This window comes from Moesziomyces antarcticus (assembly GCF_000747765.1).
Source record: "Moesziomyces antarcticus DNA, scaffold: scaffold_v10002, strain JCM 10317, whole genome shotgun sequence".
NCBI lineage: Eukaryota > Fungi > Basidiomycota > Ustilaginomycetes > Ustilaginales > Ustilaginaceae > Moesziomyces > Moesziomyces antarcticus.
The window spans coordinates 809,127-826,562 of record NW_014639008.1 but is presented as its reverse complement, the minus strand read 5'-3'; the positions used below and the strand labels follow the sequence as shown (position 1 = coordinate 826,562).

The following is a 17,436-nucleotide window of genomic DNA, read 5'->3' as shown; positions in this document are numbered from 1 at the left end:
CGGCTGCTTCTGGACAGCTCTACACACATCGCAAACATGCCTGAACGTGGCCCGAGCCGACGACGAGGCGGCAACGCCTCGAGCTCGCTCAGCCGTTCGGCGACTTTCGACGACATCCCCAAGGATGACGAGGATCTCTTCGAGGCCAGCCGCGATCAGATCCTGCTAGACGGTCAGAACGGCGGCTACGATTCGGACGATGACATGGACGTTGGACTTAGTAATCGGGAAGTTCTGGGCATCGACGAGGCACCCTCGGACGAAGACGAAGACTCCGACGCAGAGGACGACGACGATGCCGAAGATGATGCCGAGGAGTACGACGAGGGCCTCTCGGCACGACAGAGCCGCGGCACCAAGAAGCGTGACATCGAGGTTTCTTCCGACGATGACGACGATCTCGACATGGACGACGAGGACGAGGACGGAGAGGACGATGGCCCGCAGATGCACGAAAATGACCGTGGCTGGGGCACCAACAAGCGCGCATACTACAACACCAACGACCTCGACGACATGGACTCGGACTCGGAGATCGACGAGAAGGAAGCACGCGAGCTCGAGCTCAAGGAAGTCAAGCGTCTGCAGAAGAAGAGTCGCAGTGCCATGGACGACTCCGACTTTGGTCTCGGCGGCGATGCTGACGTCGAGCTCGTCAAGTCGGCCAAGGACGCCGGCAGGGAGCAGAGGAGGCGCGAGCTGGACGGCGTCGACGAAGAGCCCAAGCCTTCCCCGACTCCGCAGCAGCAGCAGCCCACCGCTCCGCTCTCCGACGGCACGAACGATGAGAACACTCGTCGCGCCCTCTTGGCCAAGCTGCAGCAGACGAGCCCCGAGGCGGTTGCGCTCGCAGGCGAGTACGCCGACATGCTTGAAGAATTCGGGCGCGTCGACGCGCTGATCAAAAAGCTCACTGTCGAGCAGCCCAAGCACGCCAGCCTGGAGATCATGCACGTGCACTACCAAACGCTGGCCACGTACATTACCACGATGACGTTCTACTTTCACCTGCGCGCCTCGCCCGAGTTCGCGAGCGAGCCGGCCAAGCTGCGCACGCATCCGGTGATGCAGCGCATGATGCGGCTCAAGCAGGGCCTGAGCGTGATGGAGGACCTCGGCCTCACGTTCGACCCACACCGCATGCCGGCCATCGGCGGGCTTAGCTCGGACGAGGCGGACGAGATGCACATGCTCAGCCAGGGCAGCGAAGACGATGATCTGGGCGAGCTGGACGACGACGAACTGCTCGACCTCATGGCCGATGCCGAGGCGAGTGGCAAGGAGAATGCTGCACCGCGCAAGGCGAACAAATCTGCCAAGAAGGCCAAGAAGCAGGCTGCTCGCGAAAGCGAGGACGGCGCTGAGGCCGCCGGCAAGAAGAAGATCAAGAAAGCGGACAAGGGCGAGAAGAAGGCGAAGAAGACGAAGAAGGCTGAGCCCGTGGCGCCGCTGGCGGCTGGACTGGCGGATCTGGACGACGAGCCGGAGCTGCAGGTGAAGCTGAAGAAGAAGGGAGCCAAGGCGAGCTCGGCGGCCAGCAATCCGTTTGCCGTGTCTGGCGACGAGCGCCAGTTCGAGGATGCGACGTTTGGCGAGCTGTCTGGGCTGTCTGCGATCGAGTCTGCGGAGCGAGCGGCGCGCAAGCGGTCGCTGCAGTTCCACGCGTCGGCGATCGAGAGCAAGGCTCTGCAGCGCAGCAAGGCAGCCAAGGAACGCCAATCGGGCGATGCCGACATCCCGTACCGCGACCGCGAACGCAGCCGCGCGGGAGTCGAGGCTACCAAGGCGGCACGCGAAGCCAAGCTGCAGCAGGAGCTCAACGGTGGGCGTGGCAAGGACGTGTCGCTTGACGGCGACGATGGATGGGGCGAGGCAGACGAGAAGGACTGGCGCGAGGTCATGGACCAGCCAATGTCGTCGAACGGCGCCGCTTCACGCGGTGGCGAGGATGCCAGCGATGACGACGACGACGATGCAGCGGGATACTACGACCTGGTTGCGTCGTCGCGCAAGCGTGCGCGTGCTGAGAAGAAGGCCGAGTACGACGAGGCGCGCAATGCGGAGCGCTTCGCCCTCATGGAGGACGAGGAGCTGGAAGACGGCCAGCACCGTGGCATCACGCGCCAGATCGAGAAGAACAAGGGTCTCACGCCGCACCGCCCCAAGACGTCGCGCAACCCGCGTGTGAAGAAGCGCCTCAAGTACGAGCAGGCCAAGAAGAAGCTCGGCTCGCGCCAGGCGGTGTTCAAGGGCGGCCAGTCGAGCCTCCAGGGCGGATACGGAGGAGAGGCTTCGGGTATCTCGACCCACCTCGTCAAGTCGCGCAAGCTTGGCTAGTTGCCTCGTCCGTCTTTCAGCATCCGTTGTATTTTCAGCACCATCTTTTTCTGCCATCTTTTTCGGACGCAGGAACAATATTTTACAAGCACGTCAATTGCACCCACAACCGGACTGTCGACCGATGTTCCCTATGTGGGGCTTGAGACTGGATTGCTAGGTTTACTTCCTCCAACATGGTGCTAAACGACAAAGTGCGGCTGAACACGGGGTCGGAGAGGGCGCCAAGTCGTGGGGGTCATAGTGTGCGGGGGAAACGGTCGCTGTTTGACTCGCACGAAAGTTACTCAGCGACGCGTTCGTTTCGGGCGAAAGCGTTGGCAGCGTCGCAGGGACCCGCGCGAGTCTGCCACTCGGAATTGACGGCCGCCGGTTCTCGCTGCGCGCTGGGCCGAGTGGATTTCCATCCGGCCTTCTCCTTCAATCTCTCGACTGTATAGCAGCTGCGCATTGCACGAAGTCGAGAGCAACACGGCCGGGAACAAGACCATTCATCAGTCAACATGGACGTGTTGGAAGAAAGGAGCAAGGATGAGGGGACAGAAGGACGGATGAGCAGGGCTGGCGAAAGGACCCGGTGGAGCGGCAACTGGCGAAAGGTGGGACCGGCTTCGCACGCGCCCGGAGCAGCTCAGTCTCGGCGGCGGAATTCCAGTATCCGGCTCAGCTTCCCCACAGTCGGCAACTTCTCTGGAGCAAAGCTTCGGCGCAGCCCCTACAAAAACCCTCGGGCACCCCGCATCCGCCTTCTTCCCCGACCTTTCCCCTCAGATCCTTTCTCTCTGACCCAACTCCAGCTCCGTATACGAACAACATGGCTCAACGAATCACCCAGCTTGCGTCGCACCTCGACCCACGCTCGTGGTCGGGCAAGGGCCTGCACGCGCACCAGGCCAAGAACGACTCGGACGTCGTCATCGTCGCCGCGGGCCGCACGCCGTTCACCAAGGCCTACAAGGGCTCCATGAAGGACGCCAAGTTCGATCTGCTGTGCTACGAGTTCTTCAAGTCCATCGTTGCGTCCTCGGGCGTCGATCCCAAGCTCATCCAGGACATCGTCGTGGGCAACGTGCACAACGATGAGGCGCCCTACTACGTTCGCGCCGCCGCGCTCGCTGCGGGTATCCCCAACACTACGCCTGCTATCGTCGTCAACAGGTTCTGCTCCTCGGGTCTCATGGCGATCCGCGCGATCGCTAACGGCATCCAGGCCGGTGAGATCGAGTGTGGCCTTGCGTGCGGTATCGAGCACATGTCGACGCAGCCCAAGCGTCCCACGATGATCTCGGAGGAGCTGAGCAAGCTCAGCCAGGAGGCGGACGACTGCAAGATGCCCATGGGCTGGACCTCGGAGAACGTCGCCAACGACTTTGGCATCTCGAGGCAAAAGATGGACGAGTTTGCCGCGCGCTCGCACCAGCGCGCCGTGCAGGCGCAGTCGCAGGGCAAGTTTGACGCCGAGATCTTCCCCATCTCGCTCCCCACCGTCGCCAAGGACGGCAGTCGTCAGACCTCGGTCATTTCCGCCGACGAGGGTCCGCGTGCAGGCACCACCGCAGAGTCGCTCGGGAAGATTCGTCCCGCTTTCCCACAGTGGGCGCCCGGCAACACGACGGGCGGCAACGCTTCGCAGATCACCGACGGTGCAGCCGGTGTGATTCTCATGCGTCGATCGCTCGCCAACAAGCTCGGCCTCACCATCCTGGGCAAGTACGTCTCGTGTGCCGTCACCGGTCTCGAGCCTAGGATCATGGGCATTGGCCCCAGCAGTGCCATCCCTGCACTGCTCGAGCAGACGGGCGTGAGTCAGGACCAGGTGGACCTGTTCGAGATCAACGAGGCCTTTGCAAGCATGTACGTCTACTGCGTCGAGAAGCTCGGTCTGGACCCGGAAAAGGTCAATGTCAACGGCGGCGCATGTGCCCTCGGCCACCCCCTCGGCGCCACGGGTGCAAGGCTCGTCGTCACCGCCCTCAACGAGCTCAAGAGGAGAAACCAAAAGGTCGCCGTCGTCTCCATGTGCATCGGCCTCGGCATGGGCGCTGCCGGCCTCATCCTTCGCGAAGACTAGAGATCGCAACACTCAATTGCAATGGCTCTGAATCGGTACCAACTCGGCTTGTGTGTTTGTGTGTGATTGCATGGGATTGAGGAGCAGAGTGTGAATTGCGCGACGACGTGAGGGCTCTACTTGGCGGCATCTTGAGCTGCAGCTTGCTCTTCTTCTTCCGGCTCCTCTTCCACTGCCGAAAGCCCTTCCTCCTCGTCCTCTTCCTCGTCTTCGCTGCCGTCGTCTTCGACTTCAGCTTCGTCATCGCTGCGCTGCGAGTCGTCCGGCTTTTCGACCCGCACGCCACTCTCCTCGAGCGAGCCAGTCTCGTCGCCCTCGTCCTCATCCTCCTCATCCTCATCATCGTCGTAGTCCTCTTCGTCTTCGTCTTCGTCCTCGTAGTCGTCCTCATCCTCCTCGTCCTCGTAATCATCCTCGTCCTCGTAGTCATCTTCTTGCTCCTCTTCGTCCTCGTCCTCGTCGTCCTCGTCGTCCGACTGTTTGGCTGGGGCAGCCGCACTCATGCGAGCCAGCAGCGAGTTGCCCGCGCCGCTCGGCGTCGCCTCCTTGTCCCCCTTGTCCTCCTGCTCGGACTTGGTGGGCGTAGCTGCTGCAAACGGCGACGTTCTGTTGCCCGTTGCAAACGCGCCGAATCCAGAGCCGCTCATGCTGAACGCCGACTTGGGCGTACCCTCGTCCCGAGCCGTGGGCGTCGAGGGCGACGACGACGCCATGCCAAAGCTCGACACGCTCCCGAACGCCGAGCCTGGACTCGCGGTGGACTGAGGCACAAAGCTGAATGCCGCCGCCGTCTTGACTCCATCGGCGGGCTTCGAAAACGCACCCGATCCAAATGACGATCCAGAAGGCTTGAACGCAAACGCCGATACGGGAGATGCCGACGGATTCAGCTTGCTCGGCGCAAAGCTGAACGCCGCAACGGTCGATGTCGTAGCGCCGGTCTTGGCAGGCTCCGCTTCCTTGGACGAAGCCGCTCCAGCGTCGCTCGTAGCCACCTTCTCTGCGTCTTCGTCCGCGCTGTCCTTATCGGCGGGAGACTTGGCCGGCTCCGATTCCTTGGGTGCCGTGAGCGGTTGCGTGTTCCTCGGCTCCGTCGGCTTGCAGAACGAGAATTCGGATGGATCCGACTCCGCCGTGTCCTTGCTCTCGCCATCCTTGGCATCCGCTGCAGGCTTTGCCTCCTCCTTCGTCTCCTCCTTCGCTGGTGTCTTCGCAGCGGCGGAGGCAAAGCTGAAGCCCGTGCTGGCCGGCTTGGGCGCCTCGGACGCAGCCGCAGCGGGCTTGCTGGACGTGACCGGCGCAGCTGTTTCCTCTTCGGCCGCTTTACCTCCATCGCCAAAGCTAAAGGCGCTCGCAGCAGGACTCTTCCCTTCAGAAGCATTGTCGCCGGTCTTCTTGCCAAGATCGCCAAAGCTGAAGCCGCCCGTGGCTGGCTTCACTGCCTGTGCATCCGGCTTGGCAGCGGCATCAGCCTTCTTGCTGGCATCCCCGAAGCTGAATCCAGCGGTGGGCTTGGCTAGCGGAGCATCGGGTTTGGCGTCCTGCGTGCTTTCCGCCGATTTGCCAGCGCTTCCAAAGCTGAATTGAGTCGTGGCGGGCTTCGGCGAGGCGGCATCCTTCTTGACGTCGTCCACACTCTCTGCCTTCTTGCCGAGGTCGAGGCTGAAGCTGCTCGAGGCAGGCTTTGCGGGAACATCGTCGGGCTTGGTGTCCTGCGCGTTCTCTGTCTTCTTGCCAGAGTCACCGAAGCTGAGCCCGGCGAAGGCAGGCTTTGCCGGCTCGGAAGCCGAAGGAGCAGGCGGGGTGCTCTCGACCTTCTTGCCGAGATCACCGAAGCTGAAGGCGCCAGCGGCAGGTTTGACGGGCGCAGCGTCTGGCTTTGGAGCCTCAGGCTTGTCGATCTTCTTGCCCAGATCACCAAAGCTGAAGCCAGTAGCTGCAGGCTTTGGTGCGTCGCTGGACGGCGGCGCAGACTGAGCACCCTCGGTCTTCTTGCCAAAGTCGCCGAAGCTGAAGCTAGGTTTAGCAGCAGGTGCCTGCTTGTCCTCGTTTGGTTTGCTGCCGAACGATCCGAAACCCTTGAAGGCTGGCTTGTCTGCACTCTTTTCCTCCGTCTTCGCCTGCAGAGGTAGTGCAAAGAAGTCCGAGGCCGCCTTGGCTGCGCCTGCAACCTCCTTAGATGCCTGTGTGCCCTCGGAGGGCGGGAGCTGGACAGCACTACCGCGCGATTTAGGCTTGCTCGAGTGCGACGCACGGATGCTGCTCGGGCTGGAGCTCGGCGCGCGCGCTCCGGGCTGGAAAGGCGTATCCTCCTGCGCGGGCAGATCAAACATGCCCGCAGGCACCGAGCTGAGCTTGCCGAAGTTGAGCGGCGCACCGCTGCCGAACGCCGGCTTGTCCTTGGCCTCGGCCGCAGCAGGCTTACCGAACCCGGCGAATGGCAGGGGAGTCGGCTTGGCAGCAGACGCGGCCGGCGTTCCGAAGCCACCAAAGCTCGATGGAGCGGACGCAGCAGGTGGGGTTTGACCCGTGCCCTGGGAGACAGGTGCCTTTCCGAAGCCGCCGAAGCTCAGAGGAGCGGATGCAGCCGGCGGCTTTGCGGTCGCACCCTGAGTGGAAGGCGGCGTTCCAAAGCCGCCAAAGCTTAGAGGAGCCGACGCGGCGGAGGGCTTCTCAGCCGCGGCCTGAGAGACAGGCGGCGTTCCGAAGCCGGCAAACTTGAGCGGAGTTGAGGGCTGCTTCGGAGCTGCAGTCTCAGAAGCTGCAGGCGCAGCTGACGAGGCCGTCTTGCCGAAACCGGCAAAGGGACTTGATGCCGGCTTGGGGTCAGCGTTGGGAGGTGTGCCAAATCCTGCCAGGGTGAAGGGTGTGGGAGTTCCGTCCGTCTTGGCTGCTGAAGCAGGGGCTGCAGACGTGGCTGGTGCAGATGCGCCAGGCGCAGCAGTGGCCGTGCTCGTCGCAGGCAGAGCAGGAGGCCCAGCGGGACGAGCTGGCGGCGTCGAGGTTGCAGGCACAGGGGGCTTCGACAGCACCGGCACAGGCACACTCTTTCCGGCCGACGCATACTGGTCGCCACGTGGTGTACTTGCCGGCTTCTCGATCTGAGCCGGTACGGCAGCTGGGGTCGGCGCAGGCGGACGCTTACCCAGATGCACGGGGCCCTTGGCAAAGGCGATCTGCAGGTCGGATCCCTGCATGGACGTTATCGTCTTGCGTCCAGCCGGCTGTGTCGGCACCGCCCGCTTGTTGAGGACGGGAGTCTTGCGAGCATTGACAAAGACGTCGACGCTTTCGCTCTTGACCTGCTCAGCGCGCGCGATCTGATCCACCGATCGTACCGCCGTTGCAGCAGGCAGCGTCCTCACCAAACTGCTTACGTCGCCGAGCGCCGCGCCGTCTTGAATTCCGCTCAGCACCGACACTGCGCGCGATTCCGAACGACGCACATCGCGGTCCGTGTCACGATCGGCGGGCCGCATGAGGTCCATCTCGAGCGCGAGGTTGTCGAGCTCGAGCGTGACTGCCGTCGTCCGAGCCGTGATGTTCCTGCACGCTCGAGCGATCGAGTCCAAGCTCGGGGCTTTAAGCGTGGCCCTGCCGCTCTTTGCCGCCTGGATCCTGTCCTTGAGTGCAGCCAGGTATTCCTCGAGCTCGGCGATGCGCGACTGGACGATCTGGCTCGCCTTGCGCAGCTTGGTCTGGTTCTCGACGTGCTCGGGCCCGAGCTGCCTGATGCGGATCATCTTGGCGAACTCGGGGTCGCTGCGGGCGCGAATGAAGCGCGCGACCTCTTCGCGCTTCGCCTCGGCCTTGAGCTGCATGCTCTGCAGCTCGGCGACCGCACGTTTGTGGCTGGCAGCCTCGTTCTCCACGCGCTCCGTCAGCGGCCGCATCGACTTGGCAAGGGCGAGCATCTTGGGCAGGTCGCCGAACGACCACTTGGTGTTGTCGCCAAAGTCCTCGGCCGAGTGCTGGAGCGGAGTCGGTTCGCGAAGATCGGCAAGGAAAGAAGCACATTGCTCGACGTTGCTGCGAAGCACCTCGAGCTCTTGAGTCAAGACGAGGTAGGCTTTGAGGAACTCGCCCTGGATGCCGCTCTCTGCGACCTTGGCAGGCTGCGCACTGGTCGCAGAAGATAACTGGGGCGCTCGTCCCGCCACCAGCGGGCTGCCGGAGCGCACGTCAGCAGGCTTGTTGGCGGGAGCGGACGGTGCTGCCTCCGTCGCTGGTCTTGGTGCAGAACTGGGAGCAGGAGAAGCTGCGGGCTTTGCCGACGAGCCAAAGCCGCCGAATGAAGGTGCAGGCGCAGGTGCGGAAGGCGTCGATGTCTTGCCTGGTGCTTCGGCCTGCGCCGCTTCCGGCTTGTCAGACTTCGGCTGCCCGAATCCAGAGAAGGGCGTCGGGGTCGGAGTGAATGCCGAGGGCGATCCTGCACCAGATCCGAAGCCGAAGCCCGCCTGAGCTGGCTTTGGCTTGTCCTGCTGGAACGAGAAGGGCTTGTTTGCCGTCGCAGCTGGCTTTTCGGGCGAGCCGGCGGGCGTCTCATCTGAGCTGTTGAGTGGCGCCGACGTCAGTGGCGAGCTGCTCCGGGGCGCGCTAGAGTTGAAGCCCAGGAACGAGCCACCTGAAGCGCCAGTGGTGGCGGGCGTCGACTTTGCAGGCGTCGATGCCGGCAGACTGCCCGGTCCGCCGAAGGAGAGAGGGCTCTGCGCTGCCGAAGGCTTGCTGGCTTCAGCCTGCGTCGTAGGAGTCGACGTGGGAGCGGGTGACGACTTGCCCAGATTGGCAAAGGAGAAAGCTGGAGCGTCTTTGGCTTGCCCTGAAGTTGATGTGGGTGGCGTACCGAAGCCGCCAAAGCCAGTCTGCTTTGCTGTAGGTGCCGCTTGAGAGGGAGCGGGCGAATTGCTCAAAGAGAACGCGGAGCTTGGCTTCGACGGCTCTGCCGCTGCAGGCTTGCTCTGGCTCTCACCTTGCTGAGAGCTGGGCGAGGTTGCTGGGACCTTTGATGCCGGGGCGAAACTGAATGTCGGCTTGGGAGCTTCTGTCGCAGGTTTGCTAATTGGAATCTGCGCCTCATGGGCTGGCGCTTCCGGAGTAGACGGGCTAGGTTGCGTCGGCTGCGTTTCCTTCTTCTGAGCCTCGCCGTTCTTGCCCTCTCCGTCTGCTTTGGTCGTTGCTGCTGCGGAGGAGGTCGATGCGGTGGGCGGCGCAGAGGCATTTGCGTTTGCCTTGTGGTTGCCAAACGAGAAGGGCTGACTGCCGAATGTGGCACCGGCATTGAAGCCTGGCTGGAGCGAGCTAAAGGCCGGGGCAGGTGGAGGTGGCGATGTAGCCTTGGCAGCCTGTGCATCTTTGCTCGGCGAGGCGGCTGCGCTGTTGCTGCCAAACCCACCGGACGGGTTGAACGAAAACGGCTTTGCTGCCGCCTCGCTCTTGGGCGTCTGGACGGTCGAGTTGACGCCCGAGTCTGGCGTTTGCGCGCCCGTGTCCTTATTGGGTGTCTGCGACGACTCCTTCTTAGACGATTGAGCTGAGTCATTACTGCTGAACATGTCGCCCATTCCGCCGAAAGAGAAGCTGCCCGAGTCTTTGCTGCCGGTGTCAGGAGCGCCCTTGTCCTTGCTCTTGGCGTCCTTGTCTTCTGCGTGCTTGTTCGCGGCGAAGGCCGAGAACGATCCCTGTCCGAAAGCCGAGGTAGTCGAGCCGAAAGCCGAGGGTGGTGCGGCAGTCGGCTTTGGCGCGGTCGAGGGCGAGGAGCCAAAGAGACCACCTGATGTGCCCTCGCTCTTGGTCTCGAGCTTGCCGCCGCTGCCGAACACGGAGCCTGAGGAAGGGGTGGTGGACCCAAAAGCGCTTGGCGCCTTGGCAGCGAAGCCGCCAAAGCCAGAGCCGGCGGAAGTGGTGCTGGCATCCTTGGTTGCCGAAGGGGTGCTGAATGCGCCGAAGGCTGAACCTGGGCTAGCCTGAGAGGGCGTGCTAGCCTTGGCAGATGCAAAGGGAGACGTCGTCGAGCCGAATGCAGGCGCAGTGCCGAAAGCCGAGGTGGAGCCGAATCCGGCGGACTGACCGAAAACAGGCTTGGCGGGAGTCTGGCCGAACGCCGACGTCGATCCGAACGCCGACGTCGATCCAAACGCAGGAGCAGTGCTGGACGGCGTGGAAGGCTGGGCAGGACTCGCCGACGCGGTGCCAAATGCGGATGCTGCAGGCTTGGCACCGAAAGCGCTGGCGGGAGCTGGTGCGGTCGATGCTGGAGTGGAAGTAGCAGACGTGGTCGGAGGAGCAGGGCTATCCTTGTTCGTCGACTGATTCGATCCGAAGCCAAAGCCAGTTGAACCGAATGCCGACGTGGGCTTGCCCGCGCCGGCTCCTCCGCTGAAGGCACCGAAGCCGAAACCACTGGAGGGCTTGGCAGGCGCGCCAAAGGCTGACGAGGCGGTCGAAGCGCTCGGGGAGGACGAGCCAAATGCGGAAGACTGACCGAATGCTGAAGACTGACCGAAAGCAGACGTCGTCGATCCAAATGCTGATTTGGCGCCGAAAGCCGAAGACTGTCCAAAGGCTGATGATTGGCCAAATGCCGAGGCAGATCCGAAGGCGGATGCGGGCGTGCTCGGCTGGGTGGCTGGCGCGGCGGCCGGAGTAGCAGCTGGTGCTGCTGGATTTGCGGTGGGAGCCGGTGCTGCTGGAGCTTGGGAGGAAGACTGGGCGACCGGGGTAGCGGAGGGCGTCACCATTCCGTGGAAGGGCCCTTGAGTGTTGATGACATTGTATGCGAGCAAGACGCCGTCGGACGTGTAGACGTAGAGGATGGGAACGGCAGGCAGCTTGGTGTTACCGTCACCTCGGGCGACTGCATTAGGATCGTCGACCTCGTCTGCCGAGGTCAAGTCAAAGTCGATAGCCACGGGTGCGGTGTCGGATGACTGGTCGACCGAGGAGAAGGGCAGGATCGGCTTGGACGTCTCTTCGAGCTCGACCGTTGCCCATGCTGCGGGTCCGTTCTCGGTCGCTGAGCACGAGATGAGACCGACGTCTGTGCTCGGTCCGCTAGCGACAAAGACGAGATGTTTGGAAGGATCCCATGCTTTGAGCCATGCGGCGTAGCGCGTGCCCGGACGTGCAGTGTCTCCGTATGGCGGTGCAGGGTCCATGGGCATCTTTGCAAATGTGATCTGTCCTGCCTTGGCATCCCGGAGAACGGTAAAGACTTCGTACGAATGCTCTGGGTCGTCCTCGGGCGAGCCGGAGGATGGCAGATTGTAGGTTGCGATGAAGACGTGGTTCTCGAGCCATCGGAGGTCGGAGATGAAGTACTGCCCTGAAAGCGATTCAGGCTTGGCAATGCGATCCTTGGGCTCTCCTTCTGGCGTGACTTGAACAATCTCGCCAGACTCGAGACCGACGGCAATCTGCTTGCCCTTGACAGACCAACAGACGGCGGTAGCGCGCGAGCCCGTGGCACTGAGCTGAGAACCGAAGGAGCCCGAGCGCACATCGACCATGATGGGCGTGCCCGATTCAACGCCGGGCGTGCCGTCTTGGCGGTAGAGGGCGACAGCAAGTTCGGGTCGGTCTGAAGGATTGGACACGAGGTCGATGAGCGGCAGGTTTGGTGAAGGAGGCTGCAGGACAAAGAGAGGATCCAGCTTGGCGCCCTCGACGAGACCGGAGACGGACCATGCTGCGATGATGCCATTCTGAAAGCCGACGAGGACGGTCGCGTGGTTGTCGGCGGAGCGAATGAAGGTGGGCAGCGATGTGATGGAAGCGGCAGCAACGGTGTCGATGGATCGCAGCGACTTGTCGAACGTGGGCGAGGTGTTGCGTGCAGCCGCAGCGAAAAAGCTCCTCAGATCCGACGTGCGGATGACGGAAAAGCCGGTGTTGGTGGCGGCAAAGACGAGGCCGTTGACGTCCGAGACCGCGAGCAGATTGGTGTGCTGCTTGGATTCGGCGACGCGCAGTGGGTCGGAGAGACGGACGGTGACATCCTTGGCGATCTGGCGCAGCACAAGATGCTTGGCCTCGGCTTCAGACGCGTCAGTCTCTGAGTAGGTCAAGGAGGACATGGTGCTGAGCCAGTCGAGGGGCGACGCGCACGCGCTGACGCTGAGCGCAACGAAGGCTGCGTTTGGTGCGCCGTTGCTTAGGGACAGAGGAGTGCGTTGCGAGCGACCGAGCGCGATGAGGGCATGAGGTTGAGGAGTATGGACGACCCAGCACGGCGCTTGCTTGTGTTGTTGATGAGGTGCGGAACGTCGTTGAGACGTGGGTTGGTTGATGAGAAAGAAGACACAGAGCCAAGTGAGGTCCTAAGCAACAGCGCTGCTTTTTGGAAGATCCGACAGATGGCAGCAAATCGGGGGAATCGCCATCGGGGTCAGATTTGGGTGGGTTGCTGCGCATCTTTGGAAAAGGGCAGAAAGTCGGCAGCTTCGCTCCGTCTGCCGGAAGATTGCACTTCTACATCTTCTTACGCCACCTTCACCATCACACTCTCGGCTCATTCATTCATAAACATGGTGGCACAGAGGTACACGCTGTCGGCACTGCGGTCGACGCTGTCGGCTGCCTCGAATGCGCCGCGTCAATCGGTGGCTACGTCGTCGCGCACGTTTGCCTCGAGCCCTTACAGCCGCTCGGATCGACCACCCACAGGCAACTTCCCCCCATCTTCGCATCCGCAGCAGAACGACGCTTCATCGAGCACATTCAGCACTTCGAGGCCTGCCGCGAACTTTGGCACGGAGGGCGTCGGATCCGAGTCCAAGCAGACGCACTTTGGCTTCAAGACGGTGGCGGAAGAGGAGAAGGAGTCGATGGTGGCCTCGGTGTTCTCATCTGTGGCATCCAAGTACGACGTGATGAACGATGCCATGTCGCTGGGCATCCACAGGCTGTGGAAGGACCACTTTGTGTCGAAGCTCGATCCTCGCGGGGGCATCAAGGTGCTCGACGTGGCTGGAGGCACGGGCGACATTGCGCTGCGCATCCTCGACCACGCGCGCACCAAGCATTTTGACCGCGAGACGCACGTTACCGTGCTCGACATCAACCCGAGCATGCTCAAGGAAGGCCAGAAGCGATTCAAGCAGACCATGTACTGGGGCGGGCCGCAGGTGACGTTCCAGCTGGGCAATGCGGAGCAGCTCGACTCGAGCATGCCCGTGCCACCGGAGCCCGTGCGCGGGCCGAACAGCAAGCAGCCGTACCTGCCACCGCTGATCAGCGAACCCATCGCAGACGAGTCGATTGACCTGTTCACAATGGCGTTTGGTATCCGTAACTGCACGCACATTGACGAGGTGCTCAAGCAGGCGTACCGCGTGCTCAAGCCGGGCGGCGTGTTCAGCTGCCTCGAGTTCGGCAAAGTCAACGTGCCCTTCCTGGCCGAAGCGTACAAGCAGTACAGCTTCAACGTGCTTCCGCCGCTGGGCCAGATGCTGGCGGGCGACCGCGCATCGTACCAGTACCTGGTCGAGTCCATCGAGCGATTCCCGACGCAGCCGCAGTTTGCCAGGATGATGAAGGAGGCGGGCTTCCACCTGCCCGGCTCGCCCACCGCCACGAGTCTCGGCTTCCCTGCAGAATCTGGCAGCGCACCAGGCAGCGAGGATGTTGCAGGCGCATGGGAGGATCTCACGTTCGGTGTCGCCACCATCTGGACTGGCATCAAGCTTTAAGTTTAGTCCGGCGCTCGCCAACGCTTTTTCCTGCCACCACGCTTCGTCATTCGTCACTATTGCAGCAAACTTCACCGGTACTATCCTTGTAATACGGACACCACTTCTCCCCTGTGACTCGGGCTGATCACAGTCTGCGACTTCATTATCGGTAAATGGGCTCAAGGGTCGGGCTCTGCTGGTGAGATCAAGCGCTCCGAAAACAATGTTAGAGCAGAGTTACGTCACAGCCTACAAATTAGCCAAAGGGGCGAAATGTGGAGGATTGGACCCGATCACGACAGGGCTTCCACCGAGGCTCAGCAGCAGCAGCGTCACTCTCACTGCCGCTTGGGCCGGGCGTGGAAAAAGTAGCTCCGAAAGTGCTGTGGAGTCGCGTGGGCCGTTGTCAGCGCGTGCGGATGATTGCCGGCCAAGTCGTAGAGCTGCGCTCTGCAGCCCGGATTTTGACGATGCGCACACGCGCTGAGCCGCCGTAGCTTCGCTTTCGAGGCGCCGCTGTCAGATTGCTCGACAGCCATCACTTCGCCACGCCATGCCAGCGTCAAGAAGCACATCGGCACATTTCCGTCTCTCCACCCATCTGCATCCCATCCCACCATCACATCGGCCTGCATCCGATCTCTGGCGCGATTCGCTCTGGCCAACCTGAACGCAGCTCCTTCTCCGTCCCTGACGACCTCAAGCCGTGCTTGCGTCCTCCGTCCATCACATCCTCATCAGGCAGTCGTGCCTGCGCCTCCTCGCCATCCATCGATTCTCGCTTCCCTGCGTTCCGCCTAACAGCCGACTGCTCTTCCATCGAACCGCCATCTGCACACCACCAAGGCAAGCTGCTCAGGCCTGAGCCGCCATGTCTGCCGCCTCTGCCTCCTCGTCCGCCGCCGCCGGCCAGACCCGTCTGCCCGCCGTGCACGATGCAAAGGCAACTTGGGGCTTCCTCGAGCCAGGCATCGACCTCATGATGACTCGTCTCAAGGAGGGAATGACCTATCCTCGCTACATGGAGCTCTACACCGTCGCCTACAACCACTTCACCTCCTCATCGCTCGCCTCTTCCTCAACCGTCCTGGGCCGCTCCTCCGGTCCCTTTGGCTCAAAAGGAGGCACCAACCTCGTCGGCGCAGAGCTCTACAACTGCCTTATCGGCTACTTCCGCACCCACCTCGAGCAGGTCCGCCAGGGCTCCGATGGCCTTTCGGAAGAGCCCCTGCTCCGCTACTACGCCACCGAGTGGGACCGCTACACCACCGGCGCCAATTTCGTCCACCGCCTCTTTGCATACCTCAACCGCCACTGGGTCAAGCGCGAAAAGGACGAGGGCCGCAAGTACGTCTACACCGTCTACATCCTCGCGCTCGTCCAGTGGAAGGAGCACATGTTCCGCTACGTCCAGCAGAAGGGCCGCCTCGTACACGCCCTGCTCAAGCAGATCGAGAAGCAGCGCAACGGCGAGGTCATCGAAGCATCGCTCGTCAAAAAGGTCGTCGACTCGCTCGTCTCGCTCGGCCTCGACGAGACCGATACCAACCGCCAGAACCTCGACGTCTATCGCCAGGAGTTCGAGAAGCCTTTCCTCGAGGCCACCGAGGCGTACTACACCGCTGAATCCGACGCCTTTGTGGCGCAGAACACCGCCACCGACTACATGAAGAAGGCAGAGACCCGACTCAAGGAGGAGGAGGACCGAGTCGAGCTCTACCTCCACGCCTCCACGCGCACCAAGCTCGTGCCCACGTGCGACAGCGTGCTTGTGCGCCGCCACTCGACCATGTTATGGGACGAGTTCCAGCAGCTGCTCGACAGGGACCACGCCGACGATCTGTCGCGCATCTACACGCTCCTCTCGCGCATCCCCGAGGGTCTCGAGCCGCTGCGCACCAAGTTCGAGCAGCACGTCAAGCGCGTCGGCCTCGCAGCCGTCGAAAAGGTCGTCGGCGGATCCGAGCCCAGCGCGGCTGCCAACGGCGCTTCGGCTTCGACATCGGCGGCGCCCGCGGCCGCTGCTGCTGGTGGTGCTGCTGCCAGCGACTCGCTCGACCCGGGTGCGTACACATCGGCCCTGCTCGAGGCGCACCGCGCCAACCTCAACACCATCAACGTCGCCTTCCGCGGCGAGGCAGGCTTCCTCGCGGCGCTCGACAAGGCGTGTCGCGACTTTGTCAACCGCAACAAGGCGACGGGCACATCAACGTCCAAGTCGCCCGAGCTGCTCGCCAAGCACACCGACGCGCTGCTCAAAAAGTCGAACAAGTCGTCGGCCGAAAGCTCGCTCGAGGAGGCGCTCTCGGACGTCATGGTGGTGTTCAAGTATATCGAGGACAAGGACGTCTTCCAGAAGTTCTACTCCAAGATGCTCGCCAAGCGTCTGGTCAACTTTGCCTCGGCGTCGGACGATGCAGAGGCCAACATGATCTCGCGGCTCAAGGAGGCGTGTGGGTTCGAATACACGGCCAAGCTCGCGCGCATGTTCACCGACATGGGCCTGTCCAAGGAGCTCAACGACCACTTCAAGGAGACCATGGCCAAGAACCACGACAAGGCCGAGTTGGACGTCGACTTTTACGCGCTCGTCCTCGCCAACGGATTCTGGCCGCTGCAGGCGCCCACGACGGACTTTAGCATTCCGACGGAGCTGTTGCCGACGTACGAGCGCTTCCAGCGTCACTACAGTGCCAAGCATTCGGGTCGCAAGCTGACGTGGCTCTGGCAGTTGAGCAAGAACGAGGTGCGCGCCAACTACCTGCAGCAGAAGCTGCAGTTCCAGACCTCGACGTTCCAGACGGCGGTGCTGTTGCAGTTCAACACGAACGACGTGCTGTCGCGCAGCCAGCTTGCGCAAGCAACGGGGCTGAATGATGCGACGCTCAAGGCGGTGCTTGCGATGCTGACCAAGGCGAAGGTGCTGCAGACGTCGGGCGACGAGTCGTACGAGCTCAACGTCAACTTCAAGTCCAAGAAGCTGCGCGTCAATCTCAACCTGCCCATCAAGAGCGAGCAGAAGATCGAGAGCAACGACGTGCTCAAGACGGTCGACGAGGATCGCAGGTTGCTGCTCCAGGCGACCATCGTGCGCATCATGAAGAGTAGGAAGCAGATCAAACATCAGGCGCTCATCCAGGAGACCGTCGCCCAGGTCAGCTCGCGATTCACCCCACGTGTGCCCGACATCAAAAAAGCCATCGACCAGCTGATCGACAAGGAGTACCTCGAACGCGCAGACGGCCAGAAGGACACCTACTCCTACCTTGCCTGATTTACTCCAGTTGCAATCTTCATCCATCACAGTCGAAAACAACGCTTGGGAGTGTGTGTGATTGTGAAGATTGCCATTTTGCATTA

The 17,436-nt window shown here is 62.3% G+C and overlaps 5 protein-coding genes across 5 annotated transcripts; 4 read left to right on the top strand and 1 right to left on the bottom strand.

Annotated features, from left to right (window-relative positions):
- Positions 1-36: 36 nt before the first annotated feature.
- On the top strand, positions 37-2,337 carry PAN0_002d1190 (sas10/Utp3 family protein; the record flags this gene model as incomplete). The annotated part of the gene is made up of 1 exon (XM_014803357.1): positions 37-2,337. One exon carries the CDS (start codon positions 37-39, stop codon positions 2,335-2,337), a length of 2,301 nt encoding a protein of 766 aa, XP_014658843.1.
- An 814-nt stretch (positions 2,338-3,151) lies between these two features.
- Positions 3,152-4,408, top strand: PAN0_002d1189 (thiolase; the record flags this gene model as incomplete). The annotated part of the gene is made up of 1 exon (XM_014803356.1): positions 3,152-4,408. One exon carries the CDS (start codon positions 3,152-3,154, stop codon positions 4,406-4,408), a length of 1,257 nt encoding a protein of 418 aa, XP_014658842.1.
- Positions 4,409-4,524: 116 nt separating this feature from the next.
- Positions 4,525-12,480, bottom strand: PAN0_002c1188 (uncharacterized protein; the record flags this gene model as incomplete). Its single annotated transcript, XM_014803355.1, has 1 exon — positions 4,525-12,480. The coding sequence occupies one exon, from the start codon at positions 12,478-12,480 to the stop codon at positions 4,525-4,527; it is 7,956 nt and encodes a 2,651-aa protein (XP_014658841.1).
- A 450-nt stretch (positions 12,481-12,930) lies between these two features.
- PAN0_002d1187 (ubiquinone biosynthesis methyltransferase) lies at positions 12,931-14,094 on the top strand (the record flags this gene model as incomplete). Its single annotated transcript, XM_014803354.1, has 1 exon — positions 12,931-14,094. One exon carries the CDS (start codon positions 12,931-12,933, stop codon positions 14,092-14,094), a length of 1,164 nt encoding a protein of 387 aa, XP_014658840.1.
- Positions 14,095-14,947: 853 nt separating this feature from the next.
- On the top strand, positions 14,948-17,350 carry PAN0_002d1186 (cullin-domain-containing protein; the record flags this gene model as incomplete). The annotated part of the gene is made up of 1 exon (XM_014803353.1): positions 14,948-17,350. One exon carries the CDS (start codon positions 14,948-14,950, stop codon positions 17,348-17,350), a length of 2,403 nt encoding a protein of 800 aa, XP_014658839.1.
- Between the last annotated feature and the right edge of the window lie 86 nt (positions 17,351-17,436).